Source organism: Podarcis tiliguerta, assembly GCF_965153285.1.
Source record: "Podarcis tiliguerta genome assembly, chromosome: 5".
NCBI lineage: Eukaryota > Metazoa > Chordata > Lepidosauria > Squamata > Lacertidae > Podarcis > Podarcis tiliguerta.
In genome coordinates, this window is record NC_139538.1 from 64,030,310 (window position 1) to 64,051,723 (window position 21,414).

Genomic DNA, 21,414 nt, shown 5'->3' on the forward strand with positions numbered 1-21,414 from the left:
TCCTGTATACTCTCTGTCCTAAAGGAAGGCTGGAGTCAGTATCACTGTTCCGAATATACCTTGTTTCATTCTAACACTGCTTCTGAGTGTATCGCAAGATCAGGACACCCTAGAAAGGGAGATATGTTTGCATAACTTTGCTTGAGCACAATCTTCAGTTTAGCCCCTATTTTCTCCCTCATGATAGTAAGTGCCAGATGGTACTCAGGCCAGATACCTGAGTAAAGTGCACAAACATACCTGCTTCTGGTCTCAGACATCCCTTGTAAAGAAATCTGTTTTATTACAGAGCTCTAGAGCTTAAAACACTTAACCTTGTCCAAAAGGTGCTTGTTGTCCTTCAAATGAGCAGTTAAATCTCCAGAGTGTGTACATGGAAAAATAACTTCCACTCCCACCCCCCTCCTAATCTCATTTTTCATTAAAGAGGAGCTCTTTTTTTCTCCCTTAAAAGAATAATACAAGCCACTAGAGGTCTTGGACCATTTCATGCTGATTTGCTGTGTCACTTTTACATATGGCAAGAGCAGGGCTCAGGTTAGCACATCTCCCCTCACCATATGTCAAAAGCCTACCGCCTGGATTGGACTTCTACATACATCCTTCCATGCATCTATGCCTCACCCACCTGTGGTGGATGACAGAGCATAGGGACTGGACATAGCTGCATGCGTGGTCCAAGCCCAGTCCCTTCTGCACATTCTTGGGCTGCCCAAGCACAACCTGTCATGTGCAGACTGATTGTTTGAATGTGAGACAAGTGGGGAATAAGTGGAGAAGAGTTGGGTTTGGAGAACATGTAACCCAATCTCAGTGCAGAGCCCTGCCTACCTGAAGCTCCAGTCTCATTCCATATAACCATCTTCCCCTTCAAACCAGGTTAAAACCAGGTTACTTCATTCCAGTGATAGTGCTGCCATAACGAAGCAGCAGGGGGAAATCAGCTGCCAGAGGTTTCTGTCTTGCCTTTGGGTGTTTTCCTCAGCTCTCTGTGCTTCTGCTCAGTACTTCTGGGACACTTCCATGGAATCATCTTACTGACTCAATTAGCTCTCCTTTTGATTTAAAATACTTAACATCATGCTTTTTAGCAAAAGCTTGCCATGTGATTGCTTCCTATTCTGTTCTTGGCCTTCACTCTGCACGATGGGTACACACACCCTGAGTGTTCCTGCCTCCATCCTGCCTTCCTGGTAACAGCACATAGCTCTTCTGCCTGTGTAAATGAAGCTTTGCTTTCTTCCAAGTTGGACTCTGACAACATTCTGCTGCTGGCAACTTCACACTGAGCATGACACAGTGCCACACAGAACATTCCATGACATCACAGCATCTTAGCCAATGGCTTTTGGGGTTGCAGACAGTAGACAGCAGGTTTTGGCCTTCAATAAATAGGAAATGTCAGGAAATAGTTGAACATAGAAATATTTATTGATATTAAAAGCAAATTCTAGTAATAGAATACGAAATTCAGAAGACATTTTAATCAAGATATATATCTCAGTTAAGGCATACATTCCAGTCTCGTGTCTGTAATAAATATGCTATAAAATATTACAGAATATTCTTCTTTAACTATTTAAAAGGAGTAGTACCCCATATATATTTGAACTGATGGCAATGGATATAGTAGTATAAGGTTAAAAAGAAAAGAAATATATAAACACTATTTAAAATATCAATTAAATTATAAAATGGCAAGATCGTTTCTATCTTCAAGGTCCCTTCCAGAGGGCTTGGATATAAAAGGCACTCTTGTTAATATACATTAGCTGATTTTCAATCTCTAGTTAATTCATTGCATTTTACTGCAGATCCCATTCAGCCTGTTGTACAGCAAAAACAGTGGATGCTCTCTGCCCAGTGGCTGCATTTGTTTCACACAAGTTGTAAGAACACATGGGCTGTATCTGACCAAGTCATCCCATCCGCCCAAGGACTTCTGCTTGCACAACAGAACTTCCCCTTCCTCTTCCTGAATGCTGCCGCACCCCCAACCACAAATCTGTTCTGGAGTTTTGGAGGAACCACTAGAACAGATTTGGGGTGCACAGGGGGAGGAGGAGTTCCAGTGCACAAGCAAAAGTCCTTGTGCCAACAGAACAACTTTTGGATGCAGCCCTACTATACTTTTGGGTTTTTGTCATGAGGATTCCAAAACTTTAAAAGCTGGAACCGTTAAAAGGCATCCTCAAATACGATATTGTGACGGCAAAGATGTGTTTGTTGCATGATTGCTACAGGAAATAAGAACATCATTTCACAATCTTTAGAAACCATATTATTTCATTCCTAGATAAGACAGATGGAAAGGCAGATCTTTTTTTTAAGTTTGCAGTTTGTATTTGACTTAAAACACTTGGCCAAAGTTTGGGCGCAATCTGGTCTATGACCTGGCTTAGGGCCTCTGTTGGGCCAGCTCAGCTCTCAACATATGGGAGGAAAACTTATTAGAAGAAGAGCAAGAAGGGAGGGAGTCCCACATATGCAATCTGCTCACATGGGAGAAGGGTTTGGTCCCCGTGTACTGTCATTAACCTGTTCTAGTCTTAACTTTTACAGCAACTTTACATACACAACTACGGTACTGCCTGTTTCTGTGCTCTGTCCCTTGTACGACTGAATAACATTCAGATCAGGTGGATTTGGTGAAATTGACTTTAGTGGGTTTGTGTTATCTTAAATCCAACTACTACTACTACTACCACCAATATTTTGTGAATTCTGCAGATAAGCTGTCCTCCTCTCCAAGACAAATAGATGGGACGCTTTCTGCTTACAGAAGAGCATCTGGTTCCTCTTCTAAATCTATGGATGCTTTTCATGACCAAAGCACATGCTACAGTTCCAGAATCTGTAATTTGAATGTAAAATCCATGTGGGCTACAAAATACATTTCTCTTTGTATTCCATATGAACAATGTTCACATGTGGTAGAAATTAAGGCAGCAATCCTATACGCACCCGAGAGTAAGCAGCATTAAACTTAATGAGACTTCTGAGTTAGCATGCATAGGAATGCACTGTTAAAAAAGGCATTTTTAGCAGACGAAGGTGGACTAATACCAGTGTGCTAGCTCTTGTGCCTAACTCAGTGTTGGGCTTCAAGTGCCTTTTTTATTTTAACTACAGCAGTTAAGACTGAAGAGAAGGAATATATCATGCTTTCTTCCCCCTCTATGCTAAAGTCTCATAATAAATTTCATATGCAGTCACAATTGACTGAAGCACTGGCACAAACAACCACTGCTTTTGTAAGCGTATTAATATTTGTATAACAAATTGTGTTTGCACTTGAATGCCTAGATCACATTTCGGAAGAACCTTAGATTAACCAGAAACCTCAGTGAGGTTTAGTTCAACTATTGCTAAATTGTGAGAATATGACTAGCAGCTGGAATTCCCATACAGCCCCAGGGATGGCTGATCTGTTCTGCATTATGGAACAATCTTTGCCAATACAACATCCAGGCTGCATTCACGAAGGCTAGGAATTCACTTAAAAAGCTTGGATTCAATAAAAGTTCCAGGCTGTTCCAAAGAGCTTCACATATTGAATGCGGCAGACAAACTTCAGCAATGGATTCATGGTATCAACTTCAGACCACAACACCCTAGTTCCTTCACGGCACCTGCAATGTTTACCGTCCAATGTGTAAAAATCTAGGAGTTCAAAAGTAGAACAGTGATCAAACCTGCAACGCTGGATTTATCAGCATCATGCTCTAACCAACTGAGCAGTACAGTGAATTTTCTGCCTCAGGTGCCAAAATAGCTTGACTGGCTTTGGATCCTATGCACTTTGAACTGAAGGGCAGGGCACTGTTTGCTGTTCTGCCTCAGACAACAAAGTGCTCTGAGCTGGCCCTGCAATCCCTGCTAAGTGTTAAATCAACTTCCCAGGACTCTCCAAATTGCTTGCAACAGTTTGAAAATTGATTTGAGATGATGGGAGAAATCTGATGTGGAATTACGAGGGTTTCTGCAGATGAATCAGGATGCTGGTGTTTATTAATAATCACCATAATTAAAAAAAAACAATGTCGCATCAATCCACTAAAAGGGATATGAAAGGCCATGCCATAGTTAGGCAGAAAGTAAACTTCCCATTTAGTGCTGCTCAGGAGGAGGAGGAGCAAAAGTCCTACTTAATTGCATTGAGCAAGCTGGGAATGAATTAAAAGCAACAAAGAAGAACAGATAAATAACTCCAAATTTTTCAGCTGCATAATTCTGCACAGTTCAGACAACCTCTTTCGAAAGGCTGTGATAAATCAGTATATGGCTTTGGACTCCCATAATCTTTCTCTTTATATATATATATATATGTACCATAAAATCTCTTCTATGGCTTTCCTTTGAAATTAAGAGGAAATTTCCTAATAACTTCAGAGAGGGGAAAGCTGGGAAGAAAATGCCCACAAAAAGCAGAAAATTTCAAAGTTGAAGATGTAGAACAGCATATAAATCAACTGAAAGAGCCCATCTTTAAAAACCAAGACGCACTTGGATAAAAGCAAAATTAATTATTTTTTCCCAGTGACATGTAGTACTCAGTTAACACTTTCCAAGCTTTTGGCGCCATGAATCCTTCAGGGGGGTTTTCGCCTTCACGAGCCAGCTTCCTCATGCGTGTGCCAGAAATGAAGTCAAATTCATTGTGCCTAGTAAGCAAAAAAAGTTATCCATGAAGACATTACAAATACAGTTCTTCCTTGGTTTTTAAACAGCTTAGTTCTCGAACATTTTGGCTCCCGAACGCCACAACCCCGGAAATGAGTGTTCCAGTTTGCGAACTATTTTTGGAAGCCCAACATCCGAAGGGGCTTCTGTGGCTTCCGATTGGCTGCAGGAGGTTCCTGCAGCCAATCAGAAGCCGTGCTTTGGTTTCTGAATGTTCTGGAAGTCGAAGAGACTTCTGGAATGGATTCTGTTTGACTTCCAAGGTATGACTGTAGAAAGAATGAAATACCAGCAGCAACACAGAGAAGTTGCAACTTTTCGGTTCATCTTAATGAGCATACAAATGAGATGGAAATGGGTGCAATGGGCTCTCCAACAAGCCCAGAACTGAAACTTAGATTTCAAGGTTGCGCTTCACAATATCACGGAGGAGTGAATCAAGCTCATGAACCAGAACATAAATGTTCGCTGCGCTATTTCTCTATGGGCGCTTATCGACTGGGCAGCTCTTTTTGCAAACTCTGATTTTGTAATTTTCCAAAATGAATCCTGGATGGAGCGAGCTGCCTTGCAGCTACAGGCAGTTATATTTCAACATCCTGGCTAATCCAAAACCCAGAAACAGATTTTTCAGACATTTTCACATGCTGCAAAATGAGCCTCCCCACAGTTTCGAGCAATTTAAATTAACAACATATACTTTTTTCATCTGTGAGGCTTCAGTTGCCTTTCAACATACCTCATGCCATTTCATTTGAAGTCTCATCATAGTTCATGTGGAGGAGAATGTGGGAAAGAACTGTTTCTGATGCAAATGAGCACATAGGCCTAGGTAAGCCGTTACAAAACCACTAAGCCTCTGCTACAGGTGGTCATTTACTGTGTCACTTACCTGTCCGGATCATAGAAGACCATCGCCTTTTGTACTATGCTGTATGCTGCTACTCGGAAGGGAATGATTTCCACAGAGTTCAGTCCTGGAGCCATGCTGAGCACCTTCCCACCTTGTGTGGGTTCGTACAGATCTTTCTTGGTCTCTGGGTGAGGCATACCGGCCGGATCCCGGCCCACAATGTAGAAATTGGCTCCAGCAATCATCCGAGCCCGACAGTGCCACTGGACCTGAGGAAGCGCCACAGGATTAATGTTTGACAGATGGATGGATGGATTGAGTTTGGCTGAAAAAACGTTGAGGGATCATAGAATGGTAGACTTGGAAGTCCACAACTAACTGCAATGCAGGAATCTCAGCTAAAACATCCATGACAGATGGCCATCCAACCTCTGCTTAAAATCTTACAAGGAGGGTTGGATGAAAACCCATAACAAATTCATGGTCCTCCCTCAACTTTCAGCAGCCATTCCATCACACTATAGGAGAGGAGAAAAGACAGGCTTTGCTGGAAGATCAGCAATTTGACTCCCTTCTCCATTTGCCCCCTGCTCCATATGCTCACCACAAAATCCCTGTAACTAAGAATTAGTGCCTGAACTTGATTTTGCCTGCTCCCTCCCAACCCCTCTTTTGTGTTGCATCTATAGTGAGCCTGGGGATGCGGGTGGCGCTGTGGGTTAAACCACAGAGCCTAGGACTTGCTGATCAGAAGGTCAGCGGTTTGAATCCCTGCCACGGAGTGAGCTCCCGTTGCTTAGTCCCTGCTCCTGCCAACCTAGCAGTTTGAAAGCACGTCAAAGTGCAAGTAGATAAATAGGTACCGCTCTGGTGGGAAGGTAAACGGTGTTTCTGTGCGCTGCTCTGGTTCGCCAGAAGTGGCTCAACCAATATAGCGAGATGAGCGCCGCAACCCCAGAGTTGGTCATGAGTGGACCTAATGGTCAGGGGTCCCTTTACCTTTATAGTGAGCTTGGGGGCTGCAACTGTCTTCTCGCTGATATTTGTAAGCCCTTTTGAGCTTACAGTGGTTTTGCAATGTTTGTCTCCAAAGAATCCTGGAAATAATAGTTTAGGCGAAAATCCTATACACATTTACTTGAGAATAAGCCCCACTGAACTAAGTATGCACAGGCTTGTTCTGTTAGTGAGGGCATTGATCATGTTCTGTTGGAGATTTGTAGTCCCCATCATTGCAGCTACAATTCCCAGGGAATTCCCAAGACTTAAGAGACATAATTTAAAAGGAAAGGAATCCCATTGTAGGGAGAAGCAAAGGAGGACAGCGAAACGATGCATACCTCTGTCGGTCCAGCATACAACATTGGAGAAGGGAAAATGGCCACAATGGTGGACTTTGGGTCCAGCACATGCTCCTCCAGCACTGCAGCATGCTGCTTCATGCGCCACTCGAGGGGCACATCATCATCCTTGGTCCATCCCCCGAGAGGGTGCAGGAGCAGCACAGGATGCTTATAGCCCCTCTCAAGGAGGCGCCGCTTGGTATCCTGCATCAGCAGGGCATGTCCGTTGTGCACAGGGTTGCGCAGCTGGAAAGCAAACACCGCATCTGAAAGATAAGAAGTGGGAAATGAAGATGCGGGAGGATCCAGGACATGCAAAACTGCACCACGAGGCTAAGCAGTGAAAAGTAGATGATATGGACCTACATTAAACGCAGCAGCTTTTAATATTTACAGGCTTAATAATAATATAAAACATGCACACACAGATCCCTAAACCAAGGTCGTTATAAAGTAGGGATGGGGAACCTGCACCCTTGCACATTGGATGTTAAGGTAAAGGTAAAGGTACCCCTGCCCGTACGGGCCAGTCTTGACAGACTCTAGGGTTGTGCGCCCATCTCACTCAAGAGGCCGGGGGCCAGCGCTGTCTGGAGACACTTCCGGGTCACGTGGCCAGCGTGACATCGCTGCTCTGGCGAGCCAGAGCCGCACACGGAAACGCTGTTTACCTTCCCGCTAGTAAGTGGTCCATATTTATCTACTTGCCACCGTGGGGTGCTTTCGAACTGCTAGGTTGGCAGGCGCTGGGACCGAACAACGGGAGCGCACCCCGCCGCGGGGATTCAAACCGCCGACCTTTCGATCGGCAAGCCCTAGGCGCTGAGGCTTTTACCCACAGCGCCACCCGCGTCCCGGTTGGATGTTGCTGGACTGTAATTCCCATCATCCCTGACCACTGGTTGGGGCCAATGGAAGCTGGAGTCTAGTGACATCTGTAGGGTCACTGGTTCCCCATCCCTGTTAATAAAGCCAACATCAGCATTGGAATTCTAGCATGAATATAATTTACTCCTTGGAGGCCTTTGACTTTCTATAGTAGGAAACTAAATTTTTTTCTCCACGGCACGATCCAAAGAACATAACTTCCTCTTCCCCACCCCCCATGAAAGAGAGAATCACATTGTTTTCATTTCTAAACATTTTATGGTCCGCCTCATTTTCAACATCTCTTGACTTGCACAACAACAAATATCCTAATAAAAGAGCAAAAAAGCCATCACAGAGACACTTGCAAATCTGCACATCAGAAACAATCATCCTAATAAGAAAATTCAGCATCCTAAATCAAAACCTCTCTTAAACATTACTCTCCAAAAGAGTTGCTCAACGCCAGCTATGCGCTCAGGAAAACTCCTGTTTTACTGCCTTTCTGAGGCTTCGAAAATGCTGCTGTCCCATCATTTCGAAGGACAGGACAGCCACCACTGTGTTAGTCTCAGTGGACCAAAGAGCAGGGTCAAACTATTGCTTCAGCAGAACTCCTGGAGGGTGGGAATAGATGAAGCCAGGAATTGGTGCAAATCTTTTTAACGTGTTACCTTAGTGGGGGACGCCACTTGGGCTCAGCATCAGGCAACATAATGTACTGGATCAGTGTGGTTTATATATGTTCCTCAACACTTGCAGGACAACTAGTTCCAGAGTGTTGGAACCACCAGGGAGAAGGCCCTGCTCCCTGCCACATGGTACAAGCAATGTTGCAAATGCAAACACTTACCAGCATTCATTTCTGTGAACTTCTGTCTCAGCTCCAAGGGAGTCAAGCGGTATTGATCCAGCCCATCATTCCACTTAATTCTCTCTAATACAAGGAGGTCTCCACCAGCCAACCAGTCTCCACTTTCCATCACCATCTATCAAAGGACACCACAGTTAGTGAGCCAGTTAGAGCCAGTGTGGTGTAGTGGTTAAGAGCGATGGACTCGTAATCTGGTGAACTGGGTTCGATTCCCCGCTCCTCCACATGCAGCTGCTGGGTGACCTTGGGCCAGTCACACTTCTCTGAAGTCTCTCAGCCCCACTCACCTCACAGAGTGTTTGTTGTGGGGGAGGAAGGGAAAGGAGAATGTTAGCCGCTTTGAGACTCCTTCGGGTAGTGATAAAGCAGGATATCAAATCCAAACTCTTCTTAAGGCAAAATGATACTTATAATGTAACTGTGGGGTTACAGCTGCTATCCATGGTAAAATGAGGGAGGGACCTTATCGAAGAGGTTTTCTGGTGCTGACTGCTTAAAAACCAGAAATGTAGCAGGAGTGGCAGGCAAACTGTGGCTTCCAGGCAGTTCAAGATAATTCGAAGCAAAGAATGACACTTTCGCTTCTCCTCTCCCAGCTACATGTTTAGAAAAACATTGCTTGAAAATTCTGATATCATGGCCATATTGCCATATACTTAGATCTCGGAACTTTGCCTATTTACAGTAGAGATTATCTACTGTTGCTAGCTTCTGATTCATAAACTTGATTTTGCAATGAGTTCAGAAAGCCTTTCCAGGAACTAGGCTGGAAGGAGGAACATGTGGAGCCCTGAGCATGCCAGGGAAGGCAGATTCTGTTCTCACTGGTGCATTCTAATCTGTCCCCACCCCCCATGCACTGCCATCCTTTCAATTTTTCAATTTTCAGGCAGTGCTTAGGTGAGAGGTGCAAAGGCTCAGGCTTAGCTGGAAGGCACAGCCTTCAGCAACCCCAGCAGCCATTCAAAAGGCAAGGGGGTGGGAGGTGGACTGGTGCAAAATAGTTATTGAGACTTCTGCATTATGAAACTTGCTATCTTTAGCTCCTAATACAAAGATGTATTTATTTCAAACCTTGCCAACCTTCATTTTCAAAAAAAGAAAAGGAAAGGAAAGCTCAAGGCATTTAAAAACCCAGTATTAATAGCTACAGTAAACAACAACAACCATGTGTTGTATTATATGTAGCGTTAAGCATATTGTTCTGTCAGCACAGGCATTTCTCCCTGTACAACGGAATGATCTCACTCTCTCCTAAACCCCCTAAATCTGTTCTGGGGGTTCCACTAATCCTCCAGAGCACAACTGGGAATGATGTAAGTGGCACGTGGGGGGACAACCCATTGCACTAGTGCAAATCCTTGCACTAGAATCATAATTTAGTTGAAAAGCGCCCAGTGTAATTACAAATGCGACTGTATCACCTTTCTCACCTGCCCCGAAATAGAAATGTTATGAGCAATTTAAAAACATAGCAAGCGGCTACTGAGACCCCCTGATAAGTGAGTGAGCTTTTACAGTGCCATTGGAGGAAGGTATGCAACTGCACCTCTTGAAAGAGTCCTGGGGCCACTCCCTAGGAGGCCCTAATTCTTGCTGCAGCAGAATTTATATTCTCTATTGAAGTGATGCAGAGCTATCAACCTAAATAGGTAGACGGGTTGCTCATATTCATTGCCACAGAAATAGAGGAACTTATTCTGTGATCACTTGCCTTTACATGCGGGTGCTTTGCACATGTGGTCCCCCAAACACGTGCGCAACGTTCTTCTTTCCTGTGCTCAAAAAATTCTGGATTTTGCAGTATGGCCACCCTCCGCCCATTGTACTCCAGTGTAAACGCATTGCATCCTTCCAGGCGTTTCTTGTCTTCCGCAGTTATTGGTAGGACAATTGGAATGGTCAAGTTAATAACGCCATCTGTTGAAATAAATTTTATTTCAATTATATATATAGATAGGTGATAGATAGATAGATGATAGATAGATAGATAGATAGATAGATAGATAGATAGATGATAGTACATCAGGGATGGCTCCACAGATGTTGCTGTGTTCCAGCTCCAGCCAGCATGGCCAATAGCCACTGATGATCAGAGCTATGGCTCAACAACATGGGGGGGGGCACACAGATATGTGAAAAGGGTGGTTAAGTTGCTCATCTCGAAGCACTGAAACGAGAAGGTCCTTGTCACCAATTGTAGGTTTTGGCGATTTACTTATTTAATCAATCAATCAATCAATCTATATATCATGCTTTAATGTTAAAACAAAACACCCAGGGATGCTTACAACATAAAACTTTAAAAGAAAAGGAAAGGGTGGGACCCCCAGGATAAAACAGCAGCAATTAAAAACAGATCCAGCAGAAATTGATATGTAAAAGTGAGAGAGAAACTTGTCCCCATCCAATTTCTCCATGCAGAGACACCTCCCAATCAACTGCCCCAGTTCACAGTCTAACAACCGTATTTTGAAGTAACTGTAGTTTCCAAACAGTCTTCAAAGACAACTGCACCTTTAACATATTGCAGTAGTCTAATCTGTAGGTTAGCAGAGAATGGATCACTTTGCTAAGGCTGTCTCTGTCCAGGAGCTGTCACACTTTGCTAAGGCTGTCACACACCCAATGGTGAAGGGTGTTCTGAGTCATAGCACAGAGATTAGAGGTGAAATGTATTTGATTTAAAAGTGAACTTTTGGTGTTTCTGCTCCAAGGGCAATTTGCACTGAAGCACTAAAATCAATAACCCTTCAAAATGCAATAAAAAACCATTTGCAATAATTAAAGCATCGGAGCAATGAAAAACATTTCACATTAAATCTGTGGTTAAAACCCGGTTAAATAACACCAAAGCACGGGAAGTCACAAGACAGTACACTGGATGGCATAATCTCATACTTTGGACTTAACTTGAACTGACTTGAAAGGTTGGATACCAAATGAGCTACTAAATAAAAATTCACCTTGTAAAAAACAAACACCCTTTCATACCACTACAGTTTGTTGGTACAACATCAACCTCAACAAAGATGTTAGAGGATGCAATATCTACCTCCTAGTTGGACTTTTAAGTTGTTGTTTTTATTTAGAATGTTACAGATCCATACACACTGGTTCCTCGCATGTTGCCACAAGGCATGAGCATTCAGGTGCAAGTAAGGATTTCTTCATCCACTTCAATAGGAGGAGCTTTGTTTCAACATCCCGTTATGCACACAGTACTGTGCCCTCTTATTGGAGCGAATGGGGGAAACACACAGGAACACTTAGGAGTGGCTGTGCAACTCCTGGATCAAGGACAAAGTGAATCCCTTAGTTCAGAACCAGAGTTCAGAACGATATGATGTCTTGTAATGATTACTGGTTTGTTTGCTGATTGCTTCCAAGACTCATATAATCGTTAGCATTTTATATGAGTGACCTTCGGACCTTTGCTCTTCACCAGTAGCTACTCTCTTCTTTTTTAAACTAAGGTTTGTTTTCTTTGATTTTGCAGCAAAATTTATCTATAAATTTGTAGGGTTGCCATATTTTGAAGAGCGAAAAAAGAGGAGACATTGGCCAACTTCTACTTTTAATTGTGGATCTCTAGGATGACTCTACCCATGAAAAAGAGGAAGTGTCCTGGAAAAAGAGGACATATGATCGCTACACTGATCAAATGGCATATATAGCCATAAACTCTGTACAAATTGCTCCTTCAAGTAGGTGACTCAGTAGAGTCATAGCACAGCCAGAGCAAGATTGACAGTTCAGTTCAGTGTGCTCTCAAATCAGCAGAGTGGCCTGCTCAATTTCTTCTGCCACAGCTGTATTTTGTCTGCAAAATTAAGCTGCCAAGTGTTTTTAGAAGGTCTGCCTCAGACTCAGTCCAGGCCTATATTTGGTCTGGTCAACTGAAAGGCCTGACTAGGAAAAAGAAGAGTTTAGTGAGCAAAACCAAAAGGGATTAATAAATTATTAGGGAGTTATATGGATTACGGTAGTTCACTGACTGGATCTCCTCTGCCTGTCATACCCAGCTGAAGTTAGATATTTGTCTTTCATACAATGGGGGAAGGAAAATGGTGAGTGTAGCACTCCTCCAAGATATGTATCCATACATATATACATACATATGAAATATGTTTTCATTAATGAAAAATTGGGCCATTTCATGCTGAGAGTATGTACTCCATGGATTTAAAGGGCAAGGTCAAATTCTTTGTAGGGTCATCAATTTGCAAGAACCCTTCTGCAATCCTCACCCGTATATTTGCTACCAAAACCCATCGTGCCAGCACCAAAAGGCTGGTAAGTGCAAACACTGGACTCAAAATGAAAAGCAGGACCCAACAATTTGTGGAAACAAAACACTTCTAGCTATATATCCATTATAATATAACATCATTATAAGATCAAAATATATAGTAGAACATCAAAACACCAGCTGTTTTTGCATAGACTGAAGAAGGAACACAGGGTGCGAGACAGGCCTAAGGCACAAAACAGGAGTACTTTGAGAGTATTTACAAGGATGCAAAGAAGCATTATCTTCCCAATGATGAAGGTGCATCAAAGGAGGTTCTGGCCCCAGAGAAAAAAGTCTTTTAATACGGTAATATGGAAACTCAGTGCATTCTTTCCTTACATGATTGTGTTCATATTGCCCTCAACACAGTAAAGTGCTTAATAAACAAATATACCTAACATGTCTTGTCCCTCACACCAATTTTTTCAAATGCACATTATATTTCCAAATGCACGTTTTCCAAATGCATAGCCATCCCCACCATCCCACCTACACACTAAAAAAACCCTGTAACTCATGCTCTTGCTCATTCCAGTATGTGCAATACTGGGTAATACCCAACATCAGACCTACTCAGAGTTATGTAAATTCATTTATTTCAATAGGTCTACTCAGACTGTGACTAATGTTGGCTTTAACACGCTGAGTTTATGCCACTTCTTAACATCAAAATATCACTTTGCCTTTCTGTTTTGTTGTGCATCCAGTGTTCCTATGCCAGGATATTTACAATCAGTTTTGTTTTGTTGTTGTTCAAACACAACATTTACTTTGTAAAAACTATACCCTCTAGTAAACTTACCCATTTTTTTTTTAGCTGGTGGTTGTTTTTAACGCTCACAAACATATTAAAACTTTTTTTGAAGGTTTCAGTTCATAAAAAATATAATCAATGACAAATTTGAAATGAAGTATCATGGCAGTTTTAACCATTGAATGCATGTGATTTTCATTACAATTTCAAAGTCAAATTTTAATGGATTCGGTGATTATTTGCACTACTCTAACTATCCTTGAGATTATCCATCTGATCATCTTGGTTATGGGTTGGATCCAAAGACGCACTAGCAAAAAGCAAGTACAGTCATTAGCACTGTTCTTTGAAGACTTTATTTAAATCCTTTACATTTGGGCAAAGCAAACCTTAATGGCTGGGGTACAAACTGAAGGTCTAATGCAATAAAGTATCTTGGACTACACTGCAGCATCCAGATAAATTGTGCAACTACATTGGACACATGCTGTTCACCCCTGGAAAGTATGACGTCATGGCTGGAGAGCAAACATGTCCCCATTGAAAAGTGCTTGCAATAGCCACTTAACAAACATTAGGAAAGCCAGGCTTGCTTGGCTCTTGGTGTTTGGGGATTTTAAATAGCAAGTGGCTGCTGTAAGTGCTTTTCTGCATTCCAGCTGCGAGGGCTTGCTTTGCACATATGTCAGGGATGTAAAGTAAAGCCAGTTAATGTGTGGAATCCAGAGCAATAATAGCAAATGGTATTGCAGAAACAGAAGAACTGTTCTTGCGCAACACTCTTCCACAGCCCTTCCATGATCAAAAGAGGTTTTCTGCTCACGGAAGGGGAACCTTTGAATCCAAGCCACTGTGCAGATTCTGCTAACCTTATTTTAAATTTTATACTTACCAAGTCTATAGGTCACCCATATTTAATCCATGCATAATCAGGAACTTTTAATATATTCATAGTGCAATTCAACCAGATGCATTTTTATTTAAGTCTTATCGAAAGCTCTTTGGAAATATATAGATTTTAGAGATAAAACTGGATTCCGCCAATGGCCTTATCATCAAATGTTCAGCGTATGGCACTGGAGAGCGCTGCATGTGGGTCAGTGGTTGACAAGTTGCACATGGCTAATATTCAGTGAGGAATCGCCTTAAACGAATGAACTGAGTGCAAACCTGATCCATGGAAATTAATAAGAGCTTTGCCAGTCTGGGCTTAAAGCCAGTTAAGATGTATCCTTTCCCAGCCAATAAAAATGCTTGAGGAACCTGGTACTGGTAACTGGTTGGATCACGAATATACTCGTAACGGATTGCAGACCTCTACATCAAAATTTCATTTCCTTAACATACATTTTCTAACTTTTTAAGTGAAAATCTCATAACTGTAATTATTTTCATACCATAGTGGGGGAAGAAAACAACTGAATACGTACCAAGCTCGGATATATCAACTCTACCCCTTCCTGGCAAAATATAAGCACAATTATCAACCATATTTTAACTGGGTCATCCCCCACCCCCAGGCAAATAACTTCAATTTGATGTTCTAACCCTCAACATCCTCTTGCTTCATTCAGACCAATGCAGGAAGAGAGAAAAAGGTTCTCAAGGGTGCAGCTAACACAGGTGCAGTTGTGCCTCCTGTTCTGTATTATGATGCAAGGCTGGAACCCACTGACTGAATCTGTCCTTTTGTGCAAATGACAATGTAGGTTTTTATTTGGGGCCACTAGTTGCACATGATAAGGGCTCTGAGGTTTTCCTATTTTATGTTAATAACAACAACTCCATATAGTAGGCAAGATTAAAAGATCGCATGTGTTACTCACGAAGGTTCTTTGCAAATAAATATTATGGCAAGCAGTGGAATAGGACTTAAGTGAAGAGGGCTCCATTCCACTTTCCTAAGATTTCCAGGTTGTGTATTCTTTCAAAAAAACAAACAAAATCCTATTTGCAGGGGGCAGTGGTGGGACATAAGAAATGTGTGCATACCCCATGGGAAGTAAAGCATCCCTTAAACTACTTTCAGCTCTAGGTTTCAGGGAAATTTAGTTACAACTAACTTTTGTTGCATTATGCCCAGTAAGTGATCCAAGATAACTGAGTGAGATTCATGCATGTGGGGGTTTGAACCCAAGGCTTCCTAGACCAACACTCTATCCATTACACCACAAATAGCATTTTAAAGCCCAGCGACTTGGGAAATAAAGAGGAAAGCTTTTATGACTGCCTGAAATGCTCCCCCAAAACAAAGGCTTAGGCTTTGTGCATTTTCTGTGCCCCTTGGGAGTGAGGCTAGGTCTAGTTCAACTGGACATGCCCAGAATCTGGCATGGATGCACCTGTGATCAGCAGGTTTTTTCACATCTCCCAATACAGCAGTAATGTGAACTGTTTCATTCAAAAGCTATGCTCCAGTCACCTCAACAGGTAAGTGTTCTGAACTGATTTCTTCTGCTGAATTTCCCGCAATGTGCATACAGGCAGACAAAAGCTCTAAAGACAAAGTGTAGGAGCCGGCAAATCATACCATCAAGCAAGGTGCCAAAATGGATAACTTGCAAGTATTCTTTCTCCCGCATAAACCCTTTCAATGGGCTGGCCCAACCTTCACTTAGGACTTGAACCCACTGTAGATCCAACTGAAAAAAAGAGAACACCATATGGCAGATTTACAACACAAGCAAAGACTGCCTGTTTTCACACTTTTAAGTATTGCAAATTACTTTCTAATTAAATACAATGGAGCATCCCCAATTCTTGTTTGGCCCCCCAAAAAAAATATTTTCTTAGATAAAAGTGACTACATTTCCACTACTAAAATACAAGCCCAATTACTAAAAAGTGTAAGTTACTTATGACCAAAACAAAAGGCATAAAACATCATAACCACATGTTTTTTACTAGCAGGTGTCAGTCATTATGATGGGCAGGTTATGTTGAGGGAAACCCCTATACTGTGAACTGTATCTCCCCAAGAGATTTCTCATGGTTCATGACCAGATCACACAATGCCAGCAATATTGGGAAACCTTCGCTACAATGCAATATTATCCCCACATGTAATTCCTCTTCCTTCCATAGCAATACCAACCATTCTCTGATATAGGAATAAATAAAAGGTGCACTTGGGTTCATCATTAAGGTTGTAAAGCCTCTTCACCTCGTAGACACTGTGTAGGAGGCAGGTTTTGGATCCCCCTCACAGCTCTGGAAATTTACTGCTTGCTTATAGCCGGTTTATATCAACAAAGCCCCAACTCAAATATATACGAAGGGCATGCAATTAATAATAATACACACACAGCCCTAAAAAAAAAAAAAAGCTAACATTTCTACAGAAGCAGCCGGATATTAATTTCTAATCATGCAGTTGTAGAAGCGTAAATGGCTGCACCTGCAAATATTAGCCAGTAGATGGCCACAGGTGTCGTGGGAATCATTTTGAGTCCAATTGCATTGGGATCAAAAGCATCAAAGATAAAAGAAGCCTGGAATAAACTCAGTGTTGACTAGCGGTTGTTAAATCTTCATTTTATGTTTGTTTGGGTTTTTTTAAAAAAGAAAACAGCAAGGGCACTGCATTTAAAGAGATCTATTCTTAGCTAGTACAAGGAATTTCAAACATCTTGCCCTCAGAGAATCCTTTCTAAACTGATTTGTCTGTAAGTCGGCCACAGGACACCTGTGTGTAGCTGAGTACCTTAAGGAATGTTTTAGACCCTGGAATTAACACAGGGTGCAGACTGGGGCCACTGGGCCTTGGTGTAGTCCTGGCTGAAGTGAATGACTAACCTAGAACATTGGTCTTCAGATGGTGAAGTTCCCTCACACTTACATGGTTGTGGCCTGATCTGAAGTGGGCCACAACAACAGCACTACCACCATACAGATACACAGTAAAAATAATAATAACAATTAGGAAATGGGTCCCCAAACTCACAGGTAAGTTAAAGGTTGGTGGCCTAAGCATACATCAAACACTCTCCTTTATCAACTTAATGCATTCTAGAGGGAGGCTGGCAGTGGCAAACAAGCAGCCTTTTACTCCTCTTATTATTATGAAAGTCTGGATAAGCTTTAGAGGGTTCCTTAGAATACGGTTTGAATATTATGGAACTGGGAAAACCTAAGGTACACGCAGGATTTTGGATTCTGGCTCCCTGAGGCATAATGGCAACCCATCTTGTAAACTCTCTCATTAGCATGTCCATGACAGATAAGGGGGCCAGCAACTTCTGCCAGAGTTAGCTGAGAGGAAACGGGTCTTTCTGAGGAACCTTTCCATAGTGTAAATCAGGAAGGGAAATCCTTAATTCTCCAGATGTAACTCCCAACAAGCCCAGCCTGCATAGCCAATGGTCAGAGATTATGGGAGTTATAGTTCAACAAATAGTTCCTCACCCCTGGTGCACCCAATGATGACACAAGGCATAAGGTAACAAAGAAATGTTTTAAGCACTGATTGTATATGACTGTATTTTACTGAACACACTGAGAAGGATACATATATTTAGCTAGACCCTGATTTCCCTAGTTACACAGTAGACAGAGTAATATGGATGATTACCTAGAACAGAACTATTTATCCAATTTACTCTCCCATCTTGCATTTGAATAAGTAGATCCTAGTCTACAAAGGCATATGCCACAGTGAATGTGTCGGTCTTTAAGGTGCCCTGGGAATGTTTATTTAACACCTTTGCCAGCCGCCTCTCTACCAGGTAGGTGGACAAGGTGACAGGCAATGAAGTTACAGTAAGTTCATAATTAAAATCTACAAAGATCACTTCCAAAATGCAATACAAACAGAAAGCAACTATTTTATAATAAACATATATCCATTAAAATCCAGAAGTAGTTAAAAGAAGCCAGTAAAAATCTAGGATTGGAAAGCATTCAAAAGGCAATCCAAGAGATTTTGATACCCAATGCAGAACGTTCAGATGCCACCCCTCCAAGAGTAATAAAAATATACTAAACTATAAAATTGGCAAGCTGATGCAGGTTGCTCAATCGGCTTGATGGCAGAGCTAGTTCTGGGTCTTTTTTTGGTTATCTTCTGATAGAACATATATAGAAATAAGGATTGGAGAGCCTTCTTGGGAATACACTGCCACAGGCTTTAGTCCCATCTGCACTATACATCTAAAGTAGCATCATTTCACTTTAAACAGCCAAGGCTTCTCCTCAAAAGAATCCTGGAAACTGTAATTCATTAAAGGGTGCTGAGAGTTGTTCAAAGACCCCCATCCCCTTTACAGAGCTACAATTCCCAGAGAGGTTTTAACAATCAAGCCCAGGGATCTCTGGGAATTGTAGCTCTGTGAGGGGGAATAGAGGTCTGCAGTCCTAACAACTTTCAGTGCCCTCTAGCAAACTGCAGTTCCCAGGATGCTTTGGGAGGAAGCCATGACTGTTTAAAGTGGTATGATGCTGCTTTAGATGTGAATGAAGACGGTGGTGAAGAGGCACCAACAAGAATTAGTGGCTCCATGCACTGATAGACCTCCCTGATACACAGTGCACCAAACAATGCATAATCCTTGGAACACAGGAAGGAATGTAAGGGTGAAGAAATCCACTACCACTGGATGGTTTTGCTACAGCAGATTAACACAATTTCACTCCTCTGGGTTACTACTCTCTTACCTTGGTAATCTTCACAGAAGGCAGTGTATTGGCTTCAGCCCGAGCTTGTTCAACTTTATTTTCAGGGACAAACAGTTCAAGAACATCTTTGATTGCAGTTGGCGGAACAATGTTCTAGAGGATAAAATGATGTGTAGGCCCTTAGTGACAATATTCATTTTTTAAAATGGGTCTGGGAAGGCGGGGGGGAGAGACATTCATGCTTTTCTAGGTTTCGTTACTTAAACAGTGTACCTGGTCTTGCAAGAGGTCCACAATCTGCTGGATGCATTCAGTGACAGAATATACGTTGGTTTTCAGCACAATCTCAGGCGCTTCTGGTTTCTCATAATCTGAGTCAATTCCAGTGAATCCTAGAGTGTGGAATATTCATTTACATAAACATAAGCATGGCAGTCAAGCGGTTAAAAAGGGCAAGGAAATGTGTTCTCTTTCAGGACACCCATGCTTAGGAATGGCTTTTGCATCTTTTGCACGAACTGCTGGAGACCTCTCATCAACTACTTAAGTGAAAACAGGACAGAGAAATCGCTACATTCCAAGGCAGCAGAGTTTCCTATCTAGCTCATTGGGTTTCAAACAGGAGAATGTGTCACCAGAGTGCCCCTTCCTTCCTGCAACACAGCTGTGTTGGGTCCATAGCTGCAGTCAGCCATGGCACAGCCATGGGAGGCCCCTGGCATCTCTCAGCTGGGTATCTAGTAACACACAAATTCAGACTGGAGCAGAGTTCAGCCAAAGCAAGTCTGCTGCTCAAGGGAGACTTCTGGAAGAAGTGGTGTGGGGGGTGATGTGAACTGGGGATTTCATGTGGGGAATAGAATACATTATCAGTAGACGCAAAAACTGGCATACCTTTTATTTCTCCAGCTCGTGCTCTTTTATAAAGGCCTTTCACATCCCTGCTCTCACAGATATTCAGGGGAGCATCCACAAAGATTTCAAAGAAAGGAAGTCCAGCCGCCTCATGAATGTTTCTTGCATTCTGGCGGTCCTGTATAAAAGGAAAGCAGAGTAAATAATAGCATACCAATGCTAACATTTGTTTCCTTTTACGTTACAGTACAAACACTCACACTCACACAGAGAGAGACATTGATACAAAGCTCTCTCTCTCTCTCTCTCTTATGTTATTTGTTCATTTGTTTCTAGGTATTTATCCTGCTTTTTCAGGGCATCTGCCCACAAATAGCAGCAAAGCAGCACTATACGTCAGCATTAAGATAACATTTAAAATAAAAGAAGAGATATACCCACATTTAAAATACCAACATCAATCCAAACATGGGGTGTATCCAGACCTACATGGCACACAAACACAGGACACAGCCTCTCTCTCTCTCTGCCAGAAACATGCTTATATTTTATAAACAGAATTCTTTTGCATAATGCTGAATAAAAATATTGGACCAACCTGCATTCCAACACTCCTTGACAATGCTTTACATGGAAACAATATATTTAAAGGACTGTATTTTTAGCCCCCAAATGTTGAAAGAGGAAGAAACAAAGTGAGCTTTGGCCAAAGGGGTTGGCGTCTTTCCCTTGGCCTTCACCCCACCCCCAGCTGGCCGTCCATTGTCCTCCCAGGCCGGGGGCCGGAAGATAGCCACCCTGACCCAGGTGGGAGGCACCAGACCAGGTAAGCCCGCTCAGTGTCGCAAACCCCGCCCACCTGTTGGGAAGGGAGGGCGGAAATTATGTATCTTCTTTCCACAAATACTAGTAAAAGTAGCTTTTACAGCATGGGAAATACGCTGTTTTTCTTGAAAGGTTTACCTTTGAGAATGGAGAAATGAAACTTGTTATACAAACAAGTCCGGCATCGGCAAACAGCTTGGCAACTTCAGCAACGCGGCGGATATTTTCTTCTCGGTCATCAGCAGAGAAGCCAAGGTTTTTGTTGAGTCCGTGACGAATGTTATCTCCATCAAGGGAGTAGCAAGGGATGCCATGAGACACAAGGTACTCTTCAAGTGCAAACCCAATGGTTGTCTTGCCAGCACCAGAAAGACCTGTATTAATAATAGGCAGTGCATAAAATCTGTGATTTTTCATGTAAACCAAAGGACCCATCACATTCACAAATGTGTC

At 42.3% G+C, this 21,414-nt stretch overlaps 1 protein-coding gene and 1 long non-coding RNA gene across 3 annotated transcripts in view; one reads left to right on the forward strand and one right to left on the reverse strand.

Moving 5' to 3' along the window:
- Positions 1–1,412: 1,412 nt before the first annotated feature.
- PAPSS2 (3'-phosphoadenosine 5'-phosphosulfate synthase 2) overlaps positions 1,413–21,414 on the reverse strand; it is a 44,653-nt gene continuing 24,651 nt past the window's right edge. Inside the window, exons 3-13 of one of the 2 annotated variants that reach the window (XM_083443681.1) lie at positions 21,100–21,335; positions 20,176–20,314; positions 19,555–19,673; positions 19,321–19,434; positions 16,199–16,310; positions 15,099–15,128; positions 10,335–10,540; positions 8,600–8,735; positions 6,877–7,145; positions 5,576–5,805; positions 1,413–4,664 (exon numbers count right to left, since the gene is read on the reverse strand). In XM_083443681.1, coding sequence (XP_083299807.1) covers positions 4,523–4,664; positions 5,576–5,805; positions 6,877–7,145; positions 8,600–8,735; positions 10,335–10,540; positions 15,099–15,128; positions 16,199–16,310; positions 19,321–19,434; positions 19,555–19,673; positions 20,176–20,314; positions 21,100–21,335 — 1,733 coding nt within the window. In that variant the 3' untranslated portion in view covers positions 1,413–4,522. The remainder of the gene's footprint in view (positions 4,665–5,575; positions 5,806–6,876; positions 7,146–8,599; positions 8,736–10,334; positions 10,541–15,098; positions 15,129–16,198; positions 16,311–19,320; positions 19,435–19,554; positions 19,674–20,175; positions 20,315–21,099; positions 21,336–21,414) is intronic. The other variant, XM_083443682.1, reaches the window with a different exon arrangement.
- On the forward strand, positions 10,454–13,183 carry LOC310679047. The gene is made up of 2 exons (XR_014512093.1): positions 10,454–10,580; positions 10,631–13,183. It is a non-coding gene; the product is annotated as an uncharacterized lncRNA (long non-coding RNA).